Below are 18309 nucleotides of genomic sequence, written 5' to 3' on the forward strand. Positions count from 1 at the left end.
CTCGCATTTTTCCCACATAAACTCCATATTTTGTATCTGTTATCAGGCCTTAAGCTGAAATTGCTCTCCCTAGACTTAATTTTTATCAAACAACCCAAACCGTAGCTCTGCCAAAACCACTTGGCCACAACCCCTTGTAATGACTCGTTATTTGTTTACAGGTGCGGGACCTGTTTGAGAGTATTTCAGTTTGGAAAGAACAAGTCTAAGCTGGTTTCTACACCGTTCATCCGTGTTACTTTTACTTTTGTGTGTCATGGATGCAGCGCCTGTGGCCGTTTCTGAGGTCAGCTTATGGGCATAAAAAGAGAACGAGCGCCAATTAACTCGAGCAGGACAGCTGCTGAGAAACAGAGAGCCATGCTCATACAGAGCGGGGCCTCTTTCTGCCTCTATCCTGTGTGTGTGTGTGTGTGTCAGTTATCAAACATCTGCCACAGTCGACAAGAAAAGACACAGGCCTCCTCTAGTTAACTCCCTCCATACCACAACGTTGCAGCCTTTGTACTTAACTTCTCATTGCATTCATTCAGGCCTTTTGTTGCCTGGTTTGACAGAGGAATGAATTAAAATGTTGAATGTAGAGGTGTGGGGTCATGAAGCCATCTGTCTTTGACATCTTGCAAAGACAATTAAGGCTGAATTATTTTGGTTAATCAGGTGAGATTAAGTCATTCAGAGTAGGGATGTCACGATACCGGACAGTTAGTAGTCGATACCAGTGAAATTCCACGATTCTTGATACCGATTCGATACCACTGTAAAAAACAAATAAAACAATAAATCCCATTTACTTCGACATACACTCTCATACTCATATTTATATACTCATTATCTTAATTTCACAAGATTAAATTTGAACACATCATGATAATGATAGAATTTGCCTTCGCCCAATACTGAACCCTCAACGCATCATACTGTAAATCATTCACACCTCCCGTATTGAAATCGGCAGGACGAGTGCTAGTTAACGTTAGCTGTTAGCAGTCGGTAAGCAGCACAGTCATGCACGGAGCTAACAGCTAACGTAACTAGCTCTCGTCCTGTCGATTTCAACACAGATTTGTCGTTCGCAATGTAGCATTATCAGGGCAAACAATAGGGCACGTCTAGTGAGTGTACTGCGTCCCAAACACATTTTCTATCATCCCCGAGACGACGAGAAGGCATTATGGTACATGCCCACAGGTTCCATCCTTTCCATGCTTCCCATTCATTGTCTATGTAAGCAGCCGCGCAATGCATCCTGGTAGCGCGGCGGCGCGATTCGAGAGACGGAACGTCACATTGGCCGCTCCTCGTTTGCATAAAGTTGAGGTCTAGGCTACTTTATGCAAATCAGGGGCGTCCGGCGCAAGTCGACACCTCCGGAAACTCCCAAAAAAAGGTTTATACTAAACATCGTTCTTCTAAAATAAAGACAGATTTAGCCACTGCATGGCTTATTTCTCGCATAAAATGTTTTCAGAAACACATTTCGGTGAATTATTTTCGTAATATACAAGAAAAAATGTCCCAAACGAGCCGCCATGTTGGTTCGGGTTTGAAAGCTGGGAGCAGCAGCCCACAAGTGAAAGCTAGTCCATCTAATCTAGTGGCAGCCCATCAAGCATCCAATACTGGGAGGCGAGCCAATCCATTGGTTCCAAAAACGTCCCTGTGGACACGATCCATTAGTTTCAAGCCCTGATGGTACTTGAGGTATAGTAGAAAAACTTCAGCCATGTTGTCTGTGCTGTTGCCTCAATGTCGCACTCGTCAGTGTCATTTTTATCATGACCTCAAACTTGGTCATGACTCCCAACATCCTAAATCTCCTTTTAACTTCACTGTATCAATTCTGTGTCCTTGTCATGTTAACAAATATCCACCCTCCTCTCTCTCTCTCTCTTTGTTCTTTCTGTTTTGTTGTCTTACAGGATATGATGTACCAGCTGCTCCAGGGGCTGGACTTCCTGCACTCGCACCGCGTGGTTCACCGTGACCTGAAGCCCCAGAACATCCTGGTCACCAGCGGAGGACAGATTAAACTGGCCGACTTTGGTCTTGCCCGCATCTACAGCTTCCAGATGGCGCTCACCTCTGTGGTGAGTGATGTTGTTCATATATCTGAACTCAGTAGGGATCATCATCCAATAGTTCCTCACAACAGAGTGACTCAAAACAAACACTCCCAAATGAATAGAGACCCAGAAGTGGGTCACAGGAAGTTTTAACTGGGTCATAGACACAAATAGACTTGGATAAGGGAATATTACATGATCAAATATATTGGTTTGGGATGTCATGTAGAGTACAGGCCCTAATGCAAACAGACTTGGGCTCTATTGCACCTGTTAATGTTGGTAAGCATCAACTAGTACATCTGCATCTCATGACATTTAGCTAAAATGTACCCACATGAATGCCTTTAATACAAGCTGTATAATAGATAAACTAGCAATCTATTGAGGGACTTTTCAAACAGTGATATTTATTGAGAGAATAGAGCACATTTAGATAGTTTACATCTCACCCTTAAATCAGCAGTCCACTCTTTTTCTTCTAAAGTGAACATACACATAACTAAAAAGAGAAAAAACACACTAAGAAAATATCAGCAAAAACAACTGAGAGAATGACAACAAGAATTCACTGATTTTGTGCAATGCAAAGAATCTTTCTATACCCTTATCTTATCTATTATTTCAATGAAATCTTATCCTGATAAATTCATATATCATGATACACAATTACGTTGTCTAAATTGATAATAAGCACATACTAACTCAAATATCTCAGAAAATCTGATCAAACTCGGTTAAATCAAACTATTGTCTAAATCTGATTACTCTGTATTTGTGTGCATACATGTAAACATAGTGTATAGCTGGAAATATTAAATTATTTCCCTATAATTTCACTTGAAACTGTTATTTTCATTTTGAACAAAGGTTCTTAATTAAATGAGAAAAATAGTCCGTACTTTTCATTTGTCAAGTATTTAATTCACTCAGGAGTATACAAAAATAGGCATTTCATATTTATTTATTGAATTACCAAAAATCATGCTATATTGTGATATATATCATTATAAAAATATGAAATTACCTATATCATGATAGAAGATTTTGGCCATATTGCCTAGCCCTATCTGGTGTCCTCCTTTTCTCTTTTTATTTTCCCCTCCATTATCAATTAATTGCTTTTTCTTTTTACACAAGTAAACTGTATATGAATACAATATAGTGTGTGTGCACACCTTCAAGTGTGCATGTCTCTGCACATTGTGTATACTTTTATTATTGCAAATCTAAACATTCAAACTCACGCCGTCGTTCACACACTCACACACAGACACACTGGCTTGAACTACCCGCCCGTCTCCAGAGAGTTAGATGAAAAGCATCTAATGTGACGTAGCGGGCACTTACAGGGCATCAGCGGGCAGCTCTGCAGCACCGAGCCAAATGATAGGGTTTCTCTGTGTAAAGTGAGAGCCAAGGGCCCCCGTGGTCTGTCTCAGGAATCCCTCAGTGGCTGCTGCAGACAGGGATGGGACAGATGAGGAGAGACAGACACCCCTCCCTTTCCACTGTCGGCACTTTGATGTCCAACTGTTGAGCTCTGGGCTCTGATGACCAGATAAAATAGAGAGGGAGACTGAAAGGAGTCTTTGGAAGAGCTTGAAATGGGGAGAGATGAGACTTTTGAGATTAAGGTAGCCAGCAACAGTAGCTCAGTACTTTGTTATAAACCTGTAGGCTATTTACCAAGAGAAGGGATTCTGATCCGCTTCACATTCACACAGATATATGCGTAGTAAGTGTACGAGTTGTATTTGTTCCATTTTGGAGATATCAAAGTGGTGACAGCATTACAACCGACAGACAAAACATTTCTAACACTAATACAAAATACATTATAAAATATGTTACTCACCCAATCTGCTAGAGTTGTTCCGATACTAGTATCGGAAATGCGTCCGATACTGCCTAAAAGTCGGGATTGGGTGTTGGCGAGTAGGCCAGTGTATGCACCGATCCGATACCATCATTTATTAACCCAGAAAAACCTGTTTAACTAGAAATCAATTCTTCTTTGCCGCTCCAAAACAGTAGCCTTCACTGTGCTCTCGCCCTGGATGTATCATGGGTGCCACTGGCAACTACTGTTTTAGAGCAGCGGAGAGGAACTGATTGCAGGTAGTTTTTCACATGACGATAGCGAACAACAACAACAGTGCTGTGCTAGTGGAGAGTGTAACGGTAACAGTAGTCAGAGCAGTCAGAGGAAAATCTGTACATGTGTTACAAAGGGTTTAACCTGAGCCAGGCCATACAACAAAGATAATAATAATATCACATCCGTTCATAGTCAGTAGTAAACAGCTGTTAAGTAATAATGATAATCAGAAGAAGGTCTCTCGCTGGTATCGGATCGATACTCGGTATCGGCCAATACCGCAAGTTCAGGTATCAGTATCGGGAAGGGAAATCTCTACAATCTGCTGACGAGGCACCAGAGTGATTGGAAGGAGGATTAGGGTTGTAGGTGAGGGCTGTGCAACTTGTTTTTGTTTTTTATAATGCCAAGTTAGCAACGCTCATGGGAACTTAAGTCAGGCTCATCCTGTAGTGCAGCATCTGTCTGCCCATCTACAGTAAATATAAACATCCTCTGGGAAAGAATGCAAACTTTTATTCGGCTCTCGGCATCAGATTAGACACACGAGTCGGTGCCATTGTCACTGCACAACGAGAGATGAGCAGCCAGGCTAGTGGACCCAAGCAGCTGCTCCTCCCTTCTAGAGCTGACATATATAAACTGTATTTCATGGCACACCAGGAAAAAGCAGTCATTGAATGCTATTTAAAAATATATATAAATACTATTATTCTATTACTTTATACTCATGAACATTAAATCCCTCTTTTAGATATCAGGAAACCATGCCAAACAACACATCACAGAAAAGTTTATTTAGAATGTAAAGAAGAACATTTTTAAAGGAGCATGAGTGAGGAATTAATTTGAATTGATCACTGATAATTGCGATGAAATACGATCTTATTGCGATTTTAAACATTTTGCGATATACGGTGTATTGCGATAAGATATATTGTGATATATATTACCTTTTTTCAACAACAAATGATGCATTTCACCAACATCTGTTCTATCTAATAAGATATAGGTTTCACTCTGTTCATCTCAGAGTTTTTATTCACATATACTGAGTAGGCTTGCCGCGGTAATCGGTGTTACATTACTTGCCCTCTGCCCCCACTGTCGTTTTGCCTTTTATTATAGAAACAAAACCCATTTAGTTCCTTTTTGCTTATCAGCGTTGTGTTATCAATACATAGTGGGACGACGGACGCTACGAAGTGAAAGTGTTGGAGCAGACAAAGCCGCAGCAGCGCCAGGTGGAAACCTGCGGCCCCATATAACCAATATTATAGATCAAAGTAAGCGCTCTGCATATATTGACCGTCATCTTTACTTGTAAAATGTCTGGTGTAATCGGTAACACCGGTGTTGTCACATTATTAACCAGTGGGGAAATTTCCTAACCGTGGTACCCCTAATCTTGAGGTCAGAGGTCAAGGGACCCCTTTTGAAAATGGCCATGCCAGTTTTTCCACGCCAAAATTTAGCGTAAGCTTGGAGCGTTATTTATTATTGTTCCCGACAAGGTAATGTGCCGTGGTTGGTACCAATCGATTCCTTAGATTTTCTAGTTTCATATGATACCAGTATCTGCTCTCTAAACCTGGCAAAGACTAGCTTTAAGACTGAGTCCACTACAACCTCTGAAAGATGGCTGTCAGATTGTTAAGGGGTTATTAGTTTATATAATAAAAGATCGATACTTGATGTCCGCGTATCAATACAATGTTGCCACCCCTAGTAATGATAGGGTTATTGATAACAAGTTAACAGGAGCTTTCATTCTTAAGACAGCAGTTATTAAAAAGTACTGATAAATGTCTGTGTTAGAAATGTCAGAACAGATTGTTGTTGTTTGAGTTTCAAACTTTAGGCATTTTTTTTTCTCCAAGCTTTTTCTGTTTGAGTGATGTCTGACTGTAGTCTTAATTTCTCAGTATTATTATCAAGGGTAATTTTTATGGTTCAGATAAAACTATTGAGTATTTCCTCCAGTAAATTTCTATAATCAGTCACACTCTAAGAGAGGAAGACGTACCCAACCAGAGAATTTACATAGTGTTACACAATATTCAGTGTGTGTGTGTGTGTGGTTTCACGGGAGGTTTCGTCTTTGTGTAGACGTTATGCTTCATTTATGACTAGACGGAGACACTTTTTGTCCAGGGTAGAATACTTAATCCGGGGAATTCACCTTTTTTAGATGTGAACGACAAATCTCAAGTCCCTGAAACTACTCATGCATACACGGAGGCACTTGACATGTGAATGTGTTTGTGCACCCACTCACACACTCATTTCCTTTCTTGGTTATACAGATTGGGCCACAAAAATGAGATGGTGTGTGTGTGTGTGTGTTAGTGCACGCATGCGCTGGAGCGTAGTGCTGCAACGAGAGCACAGGATCTTTGGTTCTAGATGAATGTTCCTGTGTCTGGAATCCCCCTATCAGTCCAACACACACACAACCTCCACTCATCCATTCAGTATTTCCTCTTGCTAATAAAAGCAGATAATCTACACTGTATGCTGCTGCACATGTCCACAAATACACACAGCGTTTAAGAGGATCTTCCCCTTTGCCCAACAGAGCAGCAGTTGCTTATTTAGTCACCTAATGCCACCGTTAACTGGCAGACAGATGGGCTTTGGAGAACTGCTGTTGCTTAAGCGAACAAGACACTTCTCTCTCACTTTCAAAGTGATTCATTTAGCACTTCTAGAATGACAAGATGGCTGAAGAGCGCATTTGCATAAAGTCGCCAAAAAGAGTCCCTCGCTCCGTTTTTTTTTTTTTCCCAGTGTCACTAACTGAAAGTTGTACTTTCTGCTGATGATTTACCAGCATTGCTTGAACTTCTCTTTTTGTGATGAATGTGCTTTCTCACCCAGCAACATACCGGGTTGTTAATATGTCAAAAAATGTGGTTTGTGTGTAAATACGTGTGATGGAGTCCGGGTACATTTGCACATGCATGGCTGCGTGTGACTGATGGCCTCATCGGCATCACCCACCTACTATGTTGCACATATTTCACCCTCCCTTGAAAGAGCGGGAGAGAGGGAGGGAGACCACCCATTGGGTTGGTACCGGGGTCCAGATTAGGCTGCCCCTGGCAGTCCCTGGAGATCCGTTGCTTTGTTGATGGTTTTTTAATGACCCCGGTCTGGCTACAGGCTCATTGTGCTGCCTTGAGTGACGGGCAGATGGGAGAAGCTGATGGGTTAATCTGACATACCAGAAAAGAGCGGAGTGGGGTCTTTTTTTCTATCCATCTTATTGAGATCCCATTTCAGCTAAAGTGCTTTAGGGTAAACCGTTTCTTTTGATGTTTGAATTTGGAATAAAACGCTCCAGCAAAATACAACCCACAAGTCTGCAGTGATAGTGTGTAATGCAGTTTTAAAACATGATTTATTATCATCCAAATGAATTTGGGCATGTTTGATCAAAGACCCTGCTAGACAAGAAATCTTTCATCTTCTGATTTGGATCCATCCAATCAAAGTCAGGGGACACGTTCCTATAACATCCTAAGGCTAAAAGTAGCTCCTAACTTTAGGACTCACGGGTCGTATTCATAAGTCTTCCGCGTATAAAGATTTGCTCCTAGTGATGAAATTCTTAGAATATTAGTTTAATGATATTTTCTAAGAATTTCCGCTTTCATTTAAGACTAGATCCTGGTAAAGATAAAAGTTATTCACAAAGCATCTTATCCTCTAAGAGAGCCCCTAAGGTGAAAACTGTTGGGAGCAGGGTGGAAGACTAAAAGGACTTAAAAGGGTTAGAGTTTCTTAAGCAGAGGAGAAAATGGTAGAAAGACGAGGTAGGAGAAATATTCTCCTGAATGCTGAATGAGTTAATGAAACAGATTAAACACTAAAATGACCAGGATGGTAAATGAATAACTATCAGCATGTGAATAGGCTACTGCACAATTAGGCCCTTGTTTTCAAACATTTTGTAGGTTACTTTTTAAATTATAGCTTATTCAACAGAGATGATCATTACATAAAATAGTATTCATAATAACATTTCTATTACCTCAGCGTCCCCTTTTAATTGCAGCCCTACTCTTCACACATAAATATAATTAAATCACTGCAGACAGTAATTATTCACAAAACTACGACCTAAATTAGCGAGGAACTTTTAGCTCCTATCTACGCCTCCTAGTTGTACGATAAGATCCTTTTGAATATGGCTCCTTCTCCGGAAGTGACAGAGGAGTAGACGTTAAAAGATAACCTTGAATAACCTGGTGGTCTTTTCATCTTCACCAGCCACATATTTGTGACCATTGTACTACAAGGATGGTCCCATGAAACCCATTAGCTTCCACTCTCATGCATGTCATGCGCACGCCGTCGTCTGTCAAATTTAGATTTGGGAAACTCAAGAGGAATGCCACCAGAGTATTGTGTTAGCGCTTGTTGACAAACTCCTGTGTTTTTCTAGTTGGAAACCAAAATAAACTCGGGGGTTGCCATAAGTCACAGGAGATGACAAGATAAGCTCATTAGTGGTGAAAATGTTTTTTGTCTTGCCCCTGAGCTTATCTTAAGTGAGTCTGTTATTGAGTTACATGGGAATTTAATGACTCTTCAAGCCTGGTCCTTTCAGGTCTTTTTCAGTGAATAAATCCTCTAAATTTCTTTTCATATGATCAAATGAACCAATTGTTTTTTCCTATCATTAATAGCTTTTTAAAAATAGCAACATCTAACACAGTGTGCAGTCACAGTTTCCTGTAAACTCTGTTGTTGGTGACATGCGGAGGAGTGAAAACATTACCTGATCAAAGGTATTTTCCCGATTCTTCCCCCTAGTTTCTGCTCACAGCCCTCCCACTACGCTTACCAGAATAAGACACCCATATCTCAGACGACATTAAACAAATTGAAACCAGATTTCCTGCCCACGCTCAAACAGCAGACAGGCTTTTACAATACAGAGCTTTCAAGACTCTATTCAGTCTGGATTTCACTATGAACTAGTGATTCCTATTTTTGGGCCCATGTTTGACTATGCATGTGAGTTAAAATCTGTGGGTGTGGGTTAGGGGAAAGTGTAGATTCTCACTTGTTGCAAGTTATGATAATCTTACAAGATAGTGATGATAACCAAGATAAGCTGTCTATGAGTCGGCTAACCACATGCTTCTCGATGATGGCTCTTTTAGCCCTTATTTAAAATGAAGCTTTATTTATTTTCACAGTTTTAACCCTTAGAACCGTGCAAAAGAAATGGTCCACCAGTGCCTACATTGTCTTACAATGCCTCATATCCCTAAAATTGGTACAACCTTAGCTACAAGGTTGTGTCAGTCAATAAATTATAAGCGGCCGCCCGTGGAAAGTTTGTTTTTGAAGGGTTAAGACCATAGACTGTATAGAAGAAGTGGACATACTCACCGTGACGTCACCCATTGGTTTGTGGACTGCCGTTTTGTAGCATCAAGTTTGGCATTTTGGCCGTCGCCATGTTGATCTTTTGCAACCAGAAGTGACACGAGAGGGTGGAGCTAAGTGCAACTGAACATTGAATAAGACATTTTCAGCAACCAAAAAAGGTTATAATGAACTTTTATGAACTGAAAACACACTGTGAAAGGGTTAAAATTGTAAGATTCAAACACGGTGAACTCCCAGAGCGGACAACGCCGTGGTAGCGACCTGTCAATCATAAGGTAGCCACGCCCTAAAGCATACCCTGCTTTATGGTCTATTTGACTCTAAATGGGACCATAATTTACTAAATGAACATCATGCTGTATTGAAGAAGACTTGAAACTAGCGTTTGAGATCATAAACTCATGTTTACAATGTTTACTGAGGTAATAAATCAAGTGAGAAGTAGAGTCATTTTCTCATAGACTTCTATACAATCAGACTTCTTTTTGCAACCAGAGGAGTCGCCCCCTGCTGGCTATTACAAAGAATGCAAGTTTAAGGCACTTCAGCATTGGCTTCACTTTTCAGACCCGGAGTTGCCCACTGGTTAAGACAGTGATTTTATGAAAACCTCTTTGCAAAACATGCAGCGTCAGTACTCCCATAATCTTTAAACTAAGCCGCCATACATGCAATCACCAGTAGCCCCTTGTAGTGCAACAGAGTTCAGGAACAAACGCTGATGAAACTGAAATTTCTCAGCGATGACCAAGGATGAACTGGACAGTCGTGTCTGTGAATCTCTTCTTTTGCCAGACAATGTGTTTCTACTCTGGACAGACAGACAGAAAGAAAAGGCAGGCGGGCAGCGGTAGGGAGAGGGGGGGAAAACCCTTGCACTGCACGCAGGAGAGCACGTGCAGCGCACTCTGGGAATGTTTAGATATCTCCTCAAACAGCTCCGCATGGGAAAAAAAGGAAAAGTCATCCTCTATGCTTTGACTGCAGCCGGCTGGGGCAAAGGGGCTGGCCCCAATTTGACATAAGCAAACACACACACAGTTCACACACATATATGAACAGGCATATACTGTACACACTCAAAGGCAGACAATTACATTATTAATGTTTGTACACACATGCAGTAGACTTTCACGTGCACAGTGCGGGTGTTATTTAATTTTTCCGGTTTGTCGATAGCGACCCCGTACCCACACTCCTCTGCACCTCACTGCATTAATCGCTGATTGTCAATTGGCAATGCTCCAGGTGGGGAAAAGGGGGTTCCAACCGGTGTGTATGGTGCATGTGCACACTCCCGCACACACACCAGCATCTGGATATTAAAGCCTTGTCTGTACCAGCAACGGCAAGAGGAAGAGGAGGAGAAAAAAAAGAGAAAAAATTACAGCATATATCAGGAATTTTCCAGCTAATGATGTGCGGATGTGGTAGCACTGGGGAGAGAGAGCCACTGACTGTGCTGTCTTTGTTTCGCTCGCCGAGGGCCCCATGCTGCATTCCTGTACACTGTGCATACTTTGGCAACAGTTGTAGTGCCCCGTTTTACTGTATACAGTTTGTGTGCTGCTCTTGCACTTTTCTTTCTAGCCGTGTAGCTCTGTCTCTCCCTCCCTTCAGCCTCTACCTTTTCCCCTCCGTCATCTCCCTTTTTCTCTCTCCTTCCTTATTTCCTTTCTTGGCCTGGTGCAGCTGTATTGTCGGGACTGTAAATTGTCCTTTTTGCAGAACAAGAGACAGAAAGAGGGAAAGTGAGGGAGGAGTGAAATAATGGTGTTTACAACATGGCTGACTGCTAGAGCTTCGAATGGGGCCTCTCTGGAGACACAACATTACAGCCTCAGCTCCACTGTACTCTCAGAGTGCATAGTTTTGCTCATATTATTATTATTATAACATCCGCTCCCCTTCTCCCATATGTGGCTTGCCTATACACTCTGAAGACTTTATCCATTTACCTTCCTTAGACTCATGTAGAAAGTCTTTAATTTGTGGTGGATTGCTTTCCAGAATCTAATCAGATTCTAGATTAAGACTTAAAGCATGACGCAGTTTACCTGAAGGACTTGACTGTTATAACGTTTATTCCACTTTATTCAGTAATTGCTGAAAGTTAAAACTTCCAATCCTGCTCTTATTTACTCACTTACAACAATCATTTGGCCGCTGGTGCATCCAAAATACTTGTATGTGGGTGCACATGTGGGTGTAGGTGGTGTGTGTGTGCAGTGGTGCTCTTTCATCCTGGGCTTCCTCAGTGAGAGGGAATGTAAACACAGGCCCCCGGCCAAGCTCCATCAGCCCCAGAGCCTCCGGCACTGCAGCCTTAAACCCCTCATCCTCATGGCATCAGGTCACTGTGAAGGCTCCTCCCCCCCCCACTCGGACGTCCACATGAAGAGCGACAGCAAAATGTTTGTATCATGGTAGCGACAATGAGAGTGGAGGAGGATGGGGGGAGGGGAGAGAACATGGTTCCCAACAAATCAACATAATTTGCACGTTATTTAAAGGATGATTCAGGTTTATTACAACTTGGGTATTATTTTTGTTGGGCTATCATTTCTATTGCTGTGTTCACGCTACGAGCAACAAAAGCAACAAACCGGCCAAACGTGGCCAGCTACATTGTCGCTGTTGAAGTGTTGTTCGTTCGTTGTTCGTTCAAGCGCTCGTTGATGTCAAGTCAAGTCAAAGCTTCATGTCAACGGCTTCCATTGAAAATGACTTGTAGCCTGTTGCTGTGTCGTTGCTTGTAGTGTGAACACAGGGTCATTATACCTCCGTGCTCATCAAAGTCATAGCTGAGATCTGGGAACACAGCAACATTACTACAACCAAATCTATTGGGGCAGAAAACACAAGTGGTCACACAATCAAGCAGGATGTCAACAAGGCAGCTGTTTAAAGGAATTGTTTGGGAAATCCACTTATTCACTTTCTATTAAAGAGTTAGATAAGAACATTGATACCATTCTCATGACTGTCTGTTAAATATGAAGCTACTGCCAGGAGACGATTAACTTAACTTAGGTCAGCATAAAGACTAGAAGCAGCTAGCCTGGCATTGTCCAAAGATTAAAAAGTCCACCTACCAGCACCTCTAAAGGCCAATTTCGGGCTGTCGGTGAGCATCTGTCGGCCTAGTTTTTTGCGGTGTGTCACTCACTGTGTCGGAGGCTTTTTTCGCCGATTCAGCATGTTGAATCGGCGGCGTGGACCGTCGGTGAGAGAAATCACTGATTGGCTGTTCAGCGCAAACGAATCGGTGCAGGAGAACAGAAACGAAAGCGAGGAAAGCAACCTTTATCCAAGCAGCGTCCTGCTGGTTAAAGTGGAGGGGGTTATACCTGAAGTTAGCAACAACTTCAGCTCAAGCTCACTTAAGGTGGGCTGACCTTTAACCAGCTATTCTCATTGTAATGACAAGCTGCTCACCAGCAGTGACCAGCTACCAGACCTCCAACGACAAGAGGTCTATTTTTATCTTTTTTTTTATTAAAAAAAGAATACATTGTTTTTCATTTAATCGTGTAGAAGAGCTCAGTAATAAAATTGTCAAATCATAATTTAGTTGCTTCATGTGAGTTTAAATAAATGTAACTGTTTGTCTTAAATGAGCATATGATAGCGTCTCAAATCGATCACAGGACCCTGAATTAAATCAAATCGAAATCGTATCATGGCACACTTTTTTATATTGGCAAATATCGTATCACTGTCCAAAGAATCCTGATGAAACTGGTGATTTACAACCCTACTGCCTCCAGTCTTTAAGCTAAGCTAGGTAAACTGTCTCCTGGTGGTAGCTTGTGTGTGTGTCTTTGGGGACCAACTTGTAAAAGCATTGCTTCATTCATGATTATCTCTGAGGTTCGTATATCCTTCTAATCTGTAATCTACTGGCTTGACCCTTTCAAGTGGATTCTGGGAGCAGTGATGAGCGCTCGGAGAACGGGATGACACAAAGCACGGTTCGGTCAAAATAATTTTAAGTTTAATTAGACATAGTGGAGTATATATGACATACTAGTTACATAAAGCTCGAGCGGGTAGATGAAGTAAGAGTAGATAAGAAAGGAGCACCGGGAAAAGGAGGATAGTTCGGCCTTTTCACACAGATAAGGTGAGCCAGGGAGTGAAACCAGTGCTACAAATCTTGAAGGCAAGGTCAGAGATTTCTCAGCAACAGATTATTCACAACAATAGCAATCAACGGTCAAAAACTCCACAAGGTACCTTTTAAACTTGGCGAGTACAGTGTTTTATTAGAAGATTTTTTTTTATTACGTATAAGACCCAAGTTGAAATAAACCAGAATTACCCTTTAAACATCAAACACATGCTGCTGATGACTTGCATACATTTGCAGACACACAGCACTTGAAGCACATGAACCCAGGCTAAAGCAGGTGCTCGCTGAGTCACGTGCAAGTACTCGCACATAACACAAACCAAACGCCCCCGCGGTCACATGCAGGCACCCCATTGTCATGCTCCTCATGCTACAGTGTGCGCTGGTGGCACAGGTCCGGATGTTGCTAGTCAGACGGGCTTGGAGGTCCAGCCCAGGAGGTCTGGAGGTCCTCTGGGGCGGGAGAAGCCATTTCCTCCCTGAAGCGGAGCGGGGAGCAGCAGCAGCGAGGGTTGCGGAGGAGGATGGCGGTGGTGTTGGTGAGGGGGAGGATGCTCTCAGCAGAAAGGAATTCCCAGAATGTTGTCCTTTAATCTGGAGTCAGCCTCACACTCTCTCTCTCTTTCTCTCTCTCTCTCTCTAACTCTTTTTTCTCTCGAGGCTTTATCTGACCTCCTCTGGCTTTTCTGTTGCCATGCGGAAGGGAAGAAGGGCGTCAGATAGGCAGAGAGACAGATTGAAAATTCAAAGCAGCTGACCTAAGAGCAAAAAATTGCACAGTTAAGGGCTGACTCACTCTCTCTGTGTCTGATTGTCCTACATACTGTATGTGTCTGTATCTCTGTTTTCATGCAGCCTGTGCAGAGAAGGGGAGAGCTGGAGGGTAATGAAGGGATATGTGAAGCAGAACAGAGAATGAGAAGGGTGAGAAAGAGACTAAGGAAGAAGGAATGCAAACGTGGTCGGAAGAAGAGGAAGGGAAAGGACCGAAAAAAGCTCAGAACAACATTGCAATTGGGGAATGTTTCTCTTTACAGCAGTCTATGTGTTGTTATAATCATCTCCATGAAAACGGCTATTAAGTTAAGACTCCGAGCGTGTTCCTTTGTCAGAGTTTTGAGATATTTAGTATAACAGACTTCCTTAACACCGAGACAGTTGAGTATTTTTATGGAGAGTGTGAAACTGTGGCGTGATCAAAATGCACTCATGGATATTACAGGCTCTCCAACTGTTGCATGTAGACTTTACTGCATTTCAGATGTGTGTGTTTTACAGACTCCTCGGCTTACAGAAACAGACGGAGAAAGAGAGGCATTTAATAGAGAAGGAACAAGAGGTTGCAGAAGAGAGGGAGAAAAGGGTGAGGAGGATTGCTGACAGTGGACTTTGTTTGTTTGGAAATGAAAATGAGCACCCGGAAACTTGGAATCTGAGGTTTGAGATGAGCCATTTGAGGGGCAGAGAGCTGATGACTGTGCTTGCAAGCGACAACTGGTGTGAGAGGATGGTTGCAGAAAAAAGGATATCTTAATCCTAGTCGAATCCAAGAATGAATTGATCATACTAAAACGTGCCCGTGTTTGGCCTTGGCCTGATCTGTCCAATAGACGTCCATTATAGTTCAAAAATGATGCTTAGGATGAACATGGGTGCTGTAGTCCTGGTGCTGTAAATACTAACTAATGTAGCACAACAAATTTGTGTAAAGGCCCAGACACACCAAGCCGACATCAAAGAACTAGCGGCCATGAAGGCCGACTGTTGCGTCGCCTCATGTCGCCTTTGTCTTGGCTGACAATTTGCATTTGAACACACCACGAAGACTACAGCTGACGGCCAGTTAGCGTGTATGTTCTACGCCTGTGTGAGATGAAATAACTCTGTATTCGTCATTCAAAAAGAGAAACTGTAAGATCGAGGACTGGATATACAAGCTGTTATGATACGTACGTGAAACAAAGCAGCGTTTGTCGACCATTTTCACACCACTCTCCACTTAGCTTCATTTCAGACGGTCATGTTGTTGTGAAAATATCCGTGTATTGGAATGATCAGATGAGATGAAGATAAAAATTGAGAAGAGCCTTCTGTGTTTTTCTTCTTGACTTTACTCGTTGGCTTGTTATCCTCACTTCTGTTTCTCTTCTTGTGCACTTATTCGTTTATGCTGAACAGCCAATCAGAGTGATTTCTCTCACCGACAAGCTCCGCCCCCAATTCAACATGCTGAATTGGACACAGGCAGACTGGAGCTGAAGGTGCGGGACACATCGCAAAAACTAAGCCGACAGACGCTCACCAACGGCCGACCGTTGGCTCGATGTGTCAGGGCCTTTATTCTAAAGTTGAAATTGTCATCAACAAATGCACATTATAAGAAGTCGGCAGTTGGTTTAGGAAATTACTTAAAAAAGAAGCCCTATAAGAACAAACGGGATTGTTTGTCATTGACAAAAATAGAAAAATATAGAATAATGGCAGTCTTATCCTTTATTGCATGCACAGATACACTGCTACAAAAAACTATTTCCTACAGTGCAAAGTTGTTGCTATCTATTGGCGTGTGTGCAAGTGCACGCATGTGTGATATATATGCCTTAATCTGCAGTTGTGGCCAGGTTTTCGAATAACTGCATTGCGCTGAGGCGGATATACCCCGAGCTCTAGGTCTGTGGTTCTTCCTAGAAGGCTCGATGTGTGCATATGTGTTCATACGAGCCCTGGCTTTTGACTCTGCAGGCCCACAGACTCCATGCAGCAGACAGAACAAAAGTCACATGCATTTGAGCCTGCAGCTGCAAGAGTTGCAGAAACATGTTGGGTCATTTGTCACTTATGCATCCATCCATATTTTAAAATAACAACTGTGTGTTTCAATGTTTGATGGCTTTAGCAATGCCGTGTATTGGTTGGTAAGGGGGAAATGGAGATGTAATGTGCTCTAAATAGATATCTAAAATTAAAGAAAGTTAGAAGCAATGCAGCCTTGAATGTTCCTATGTTGAAAAAACATCAATGATCTTTTGTTGCCTGACTACATTGGTAGCTGAGCAACCTCCTCCATTCATGTTATTCTTTATGGTTTCGCTGTGTCTAAAAATTGTCAATGACCCCTAACAGTCAATCTGTTCATTCTCAGTACACGTCTCATTTTTGGTCACGTGGCTTGGCCGACACATCTCAGCCAACTAGCCTCAACTTCCTCCCCATTTCCACTGAAGCAGGAAGTAGGAGATGAGAAAGTATCACACATCTGCAAAACGCAGCGCCCGGCTCTATTAATAGTGTCATTCAGTTTAGAAGAAGAAATGTGACCAAACTTTTTATTCCTCTTATCAGTCTCTGTCGACAGCCTTGCTTAAGAATTCCAGCTATGGGTTAAGTTTGTTCAGTTTGCCTCAAGCTACAATTATGAATAATGCTCCTTTCTTACAGGATTCTTATAATGGCTGGGTAATTAAATATTGCCCTGCAACTTTGTAACCAAACTCACCATTCTGAATGGTAAACCATCGCAAAAATTACAGGAAGTGGTTGTAATAGACGAGGATGCTCTGCAGGAAAGTGTTATGTATGTCATCAGCGGCTTATCAAATTCTTACATTTTATATTAGTATTACATATTAAAATATTACGCTTACTAAATAATATCGTTAGTTTACTGTCAAATGATCAGGACAGACAGTTTTTACCATTTACAATAAGAAAAGGACTGAAAGTCAGTTACAGTTATACAAATTTGTATACACTGAACAAGACTGGGAGCTTTCACAAGCCAAAATTGAGTCCGTTTTAATCAAACTCTGGTGCGGTTTGGGCGGCTGTGAACACAGTAATCGTAATCCGGTGCCGACCAAAACAACCAGTCCGAGATCGTTTGCGAGAGGTGGACTCGGACCGTTTGGCTGCCTGTGTGGGCATTTGTAGAGATGGACAAAGGTAAATGATCTTCTGCAGAAGTCCGATGGTTGCTTGATATCTGAAGAGAACAGAATATGCTAACTAAAGTCCACAAAAATAGTGACGTTTATAACGTCATTGGAGATAAAACTGGAGGAGGTTCGTGCGCACTGTAGATCACTGCTGAGTCAAAGGGAAAACACTTCGACGGCATCTTCTGCATATAAGTTGCAGCTCTCGAGACGAAGACAAATTTGCTCCTTCGTACACGCCCCTGAGCAGATTTTTTTTTTTTATTTGATCCGTTTTAATTTGCGCACCGTGAAACCGAACAGGACCGAATAGAAGACGAACCAAAAGTATAAATTTCACTCTGATTCGGGCTAGCTAAGTGGACTATGGCTCGTGAAAGCGCCCTATGAGTCCATGACTCAACGCTGTGAGGCTTTGAGCTAAATGCAAACACCAGCATGCTATTTGTGCTCACAGTGACGATGCTAAGTGTGTAGCAGGTGATATTTTCCAGGTGCACCGTAGTTTAGCCTGTTAGCGTGCTAACATTGCCTAATGGGAATGATCACTAGTTTTGCAGGTATTTGGTCATAAACCAAAGAATGTTTGTGGCGCTACAGGAAAAGTTAAGCAATCACCGATTGAATTAATCATATCCATGAATATCTGTAACAAATCTCACAGCA

General features: G+C 42.1%; 1 protein-coding gene across 2 annotated transcripts in view; it reads left to right on the top strand.

The window, feature by feature from the left end:
* The window catches only part of cdk6 (cyclin-dependent kinase 6), a 48341-nt gene that overhangs the window by 16698 nt on the left and 13334 nt on the right, over window positions 1-18309 (top strand). For both annotated transcript variants that reach the window (XM_037794018.1, XM_037794019.1), the window contains exon 4: window positions 1923-2090. In XM_037794018.1, coding sequence (XP_037649946.1) covers window positions 1923-2090 — 168 coding nt within the window. The remainder of the gene's footprint in view (window positions 1-1922; window positions 2091-18309) is intronic.

This window comes from Sebastes umbrosus, chromosome 15, assembly GCF_015220745.1.
Source record: "Sebastes umbrosus isolate fSebUmb1 chromosome 15, fSebUmb1.pri, whole genome shotgun sequence".
In the NCBI taxonomy this organism is placed as follows: Eukaryota; Metazoa; Chordata; class Actinopteri; order Perciformes; family Sebastidae; genus Sebastes; species Sebastes umbrosus.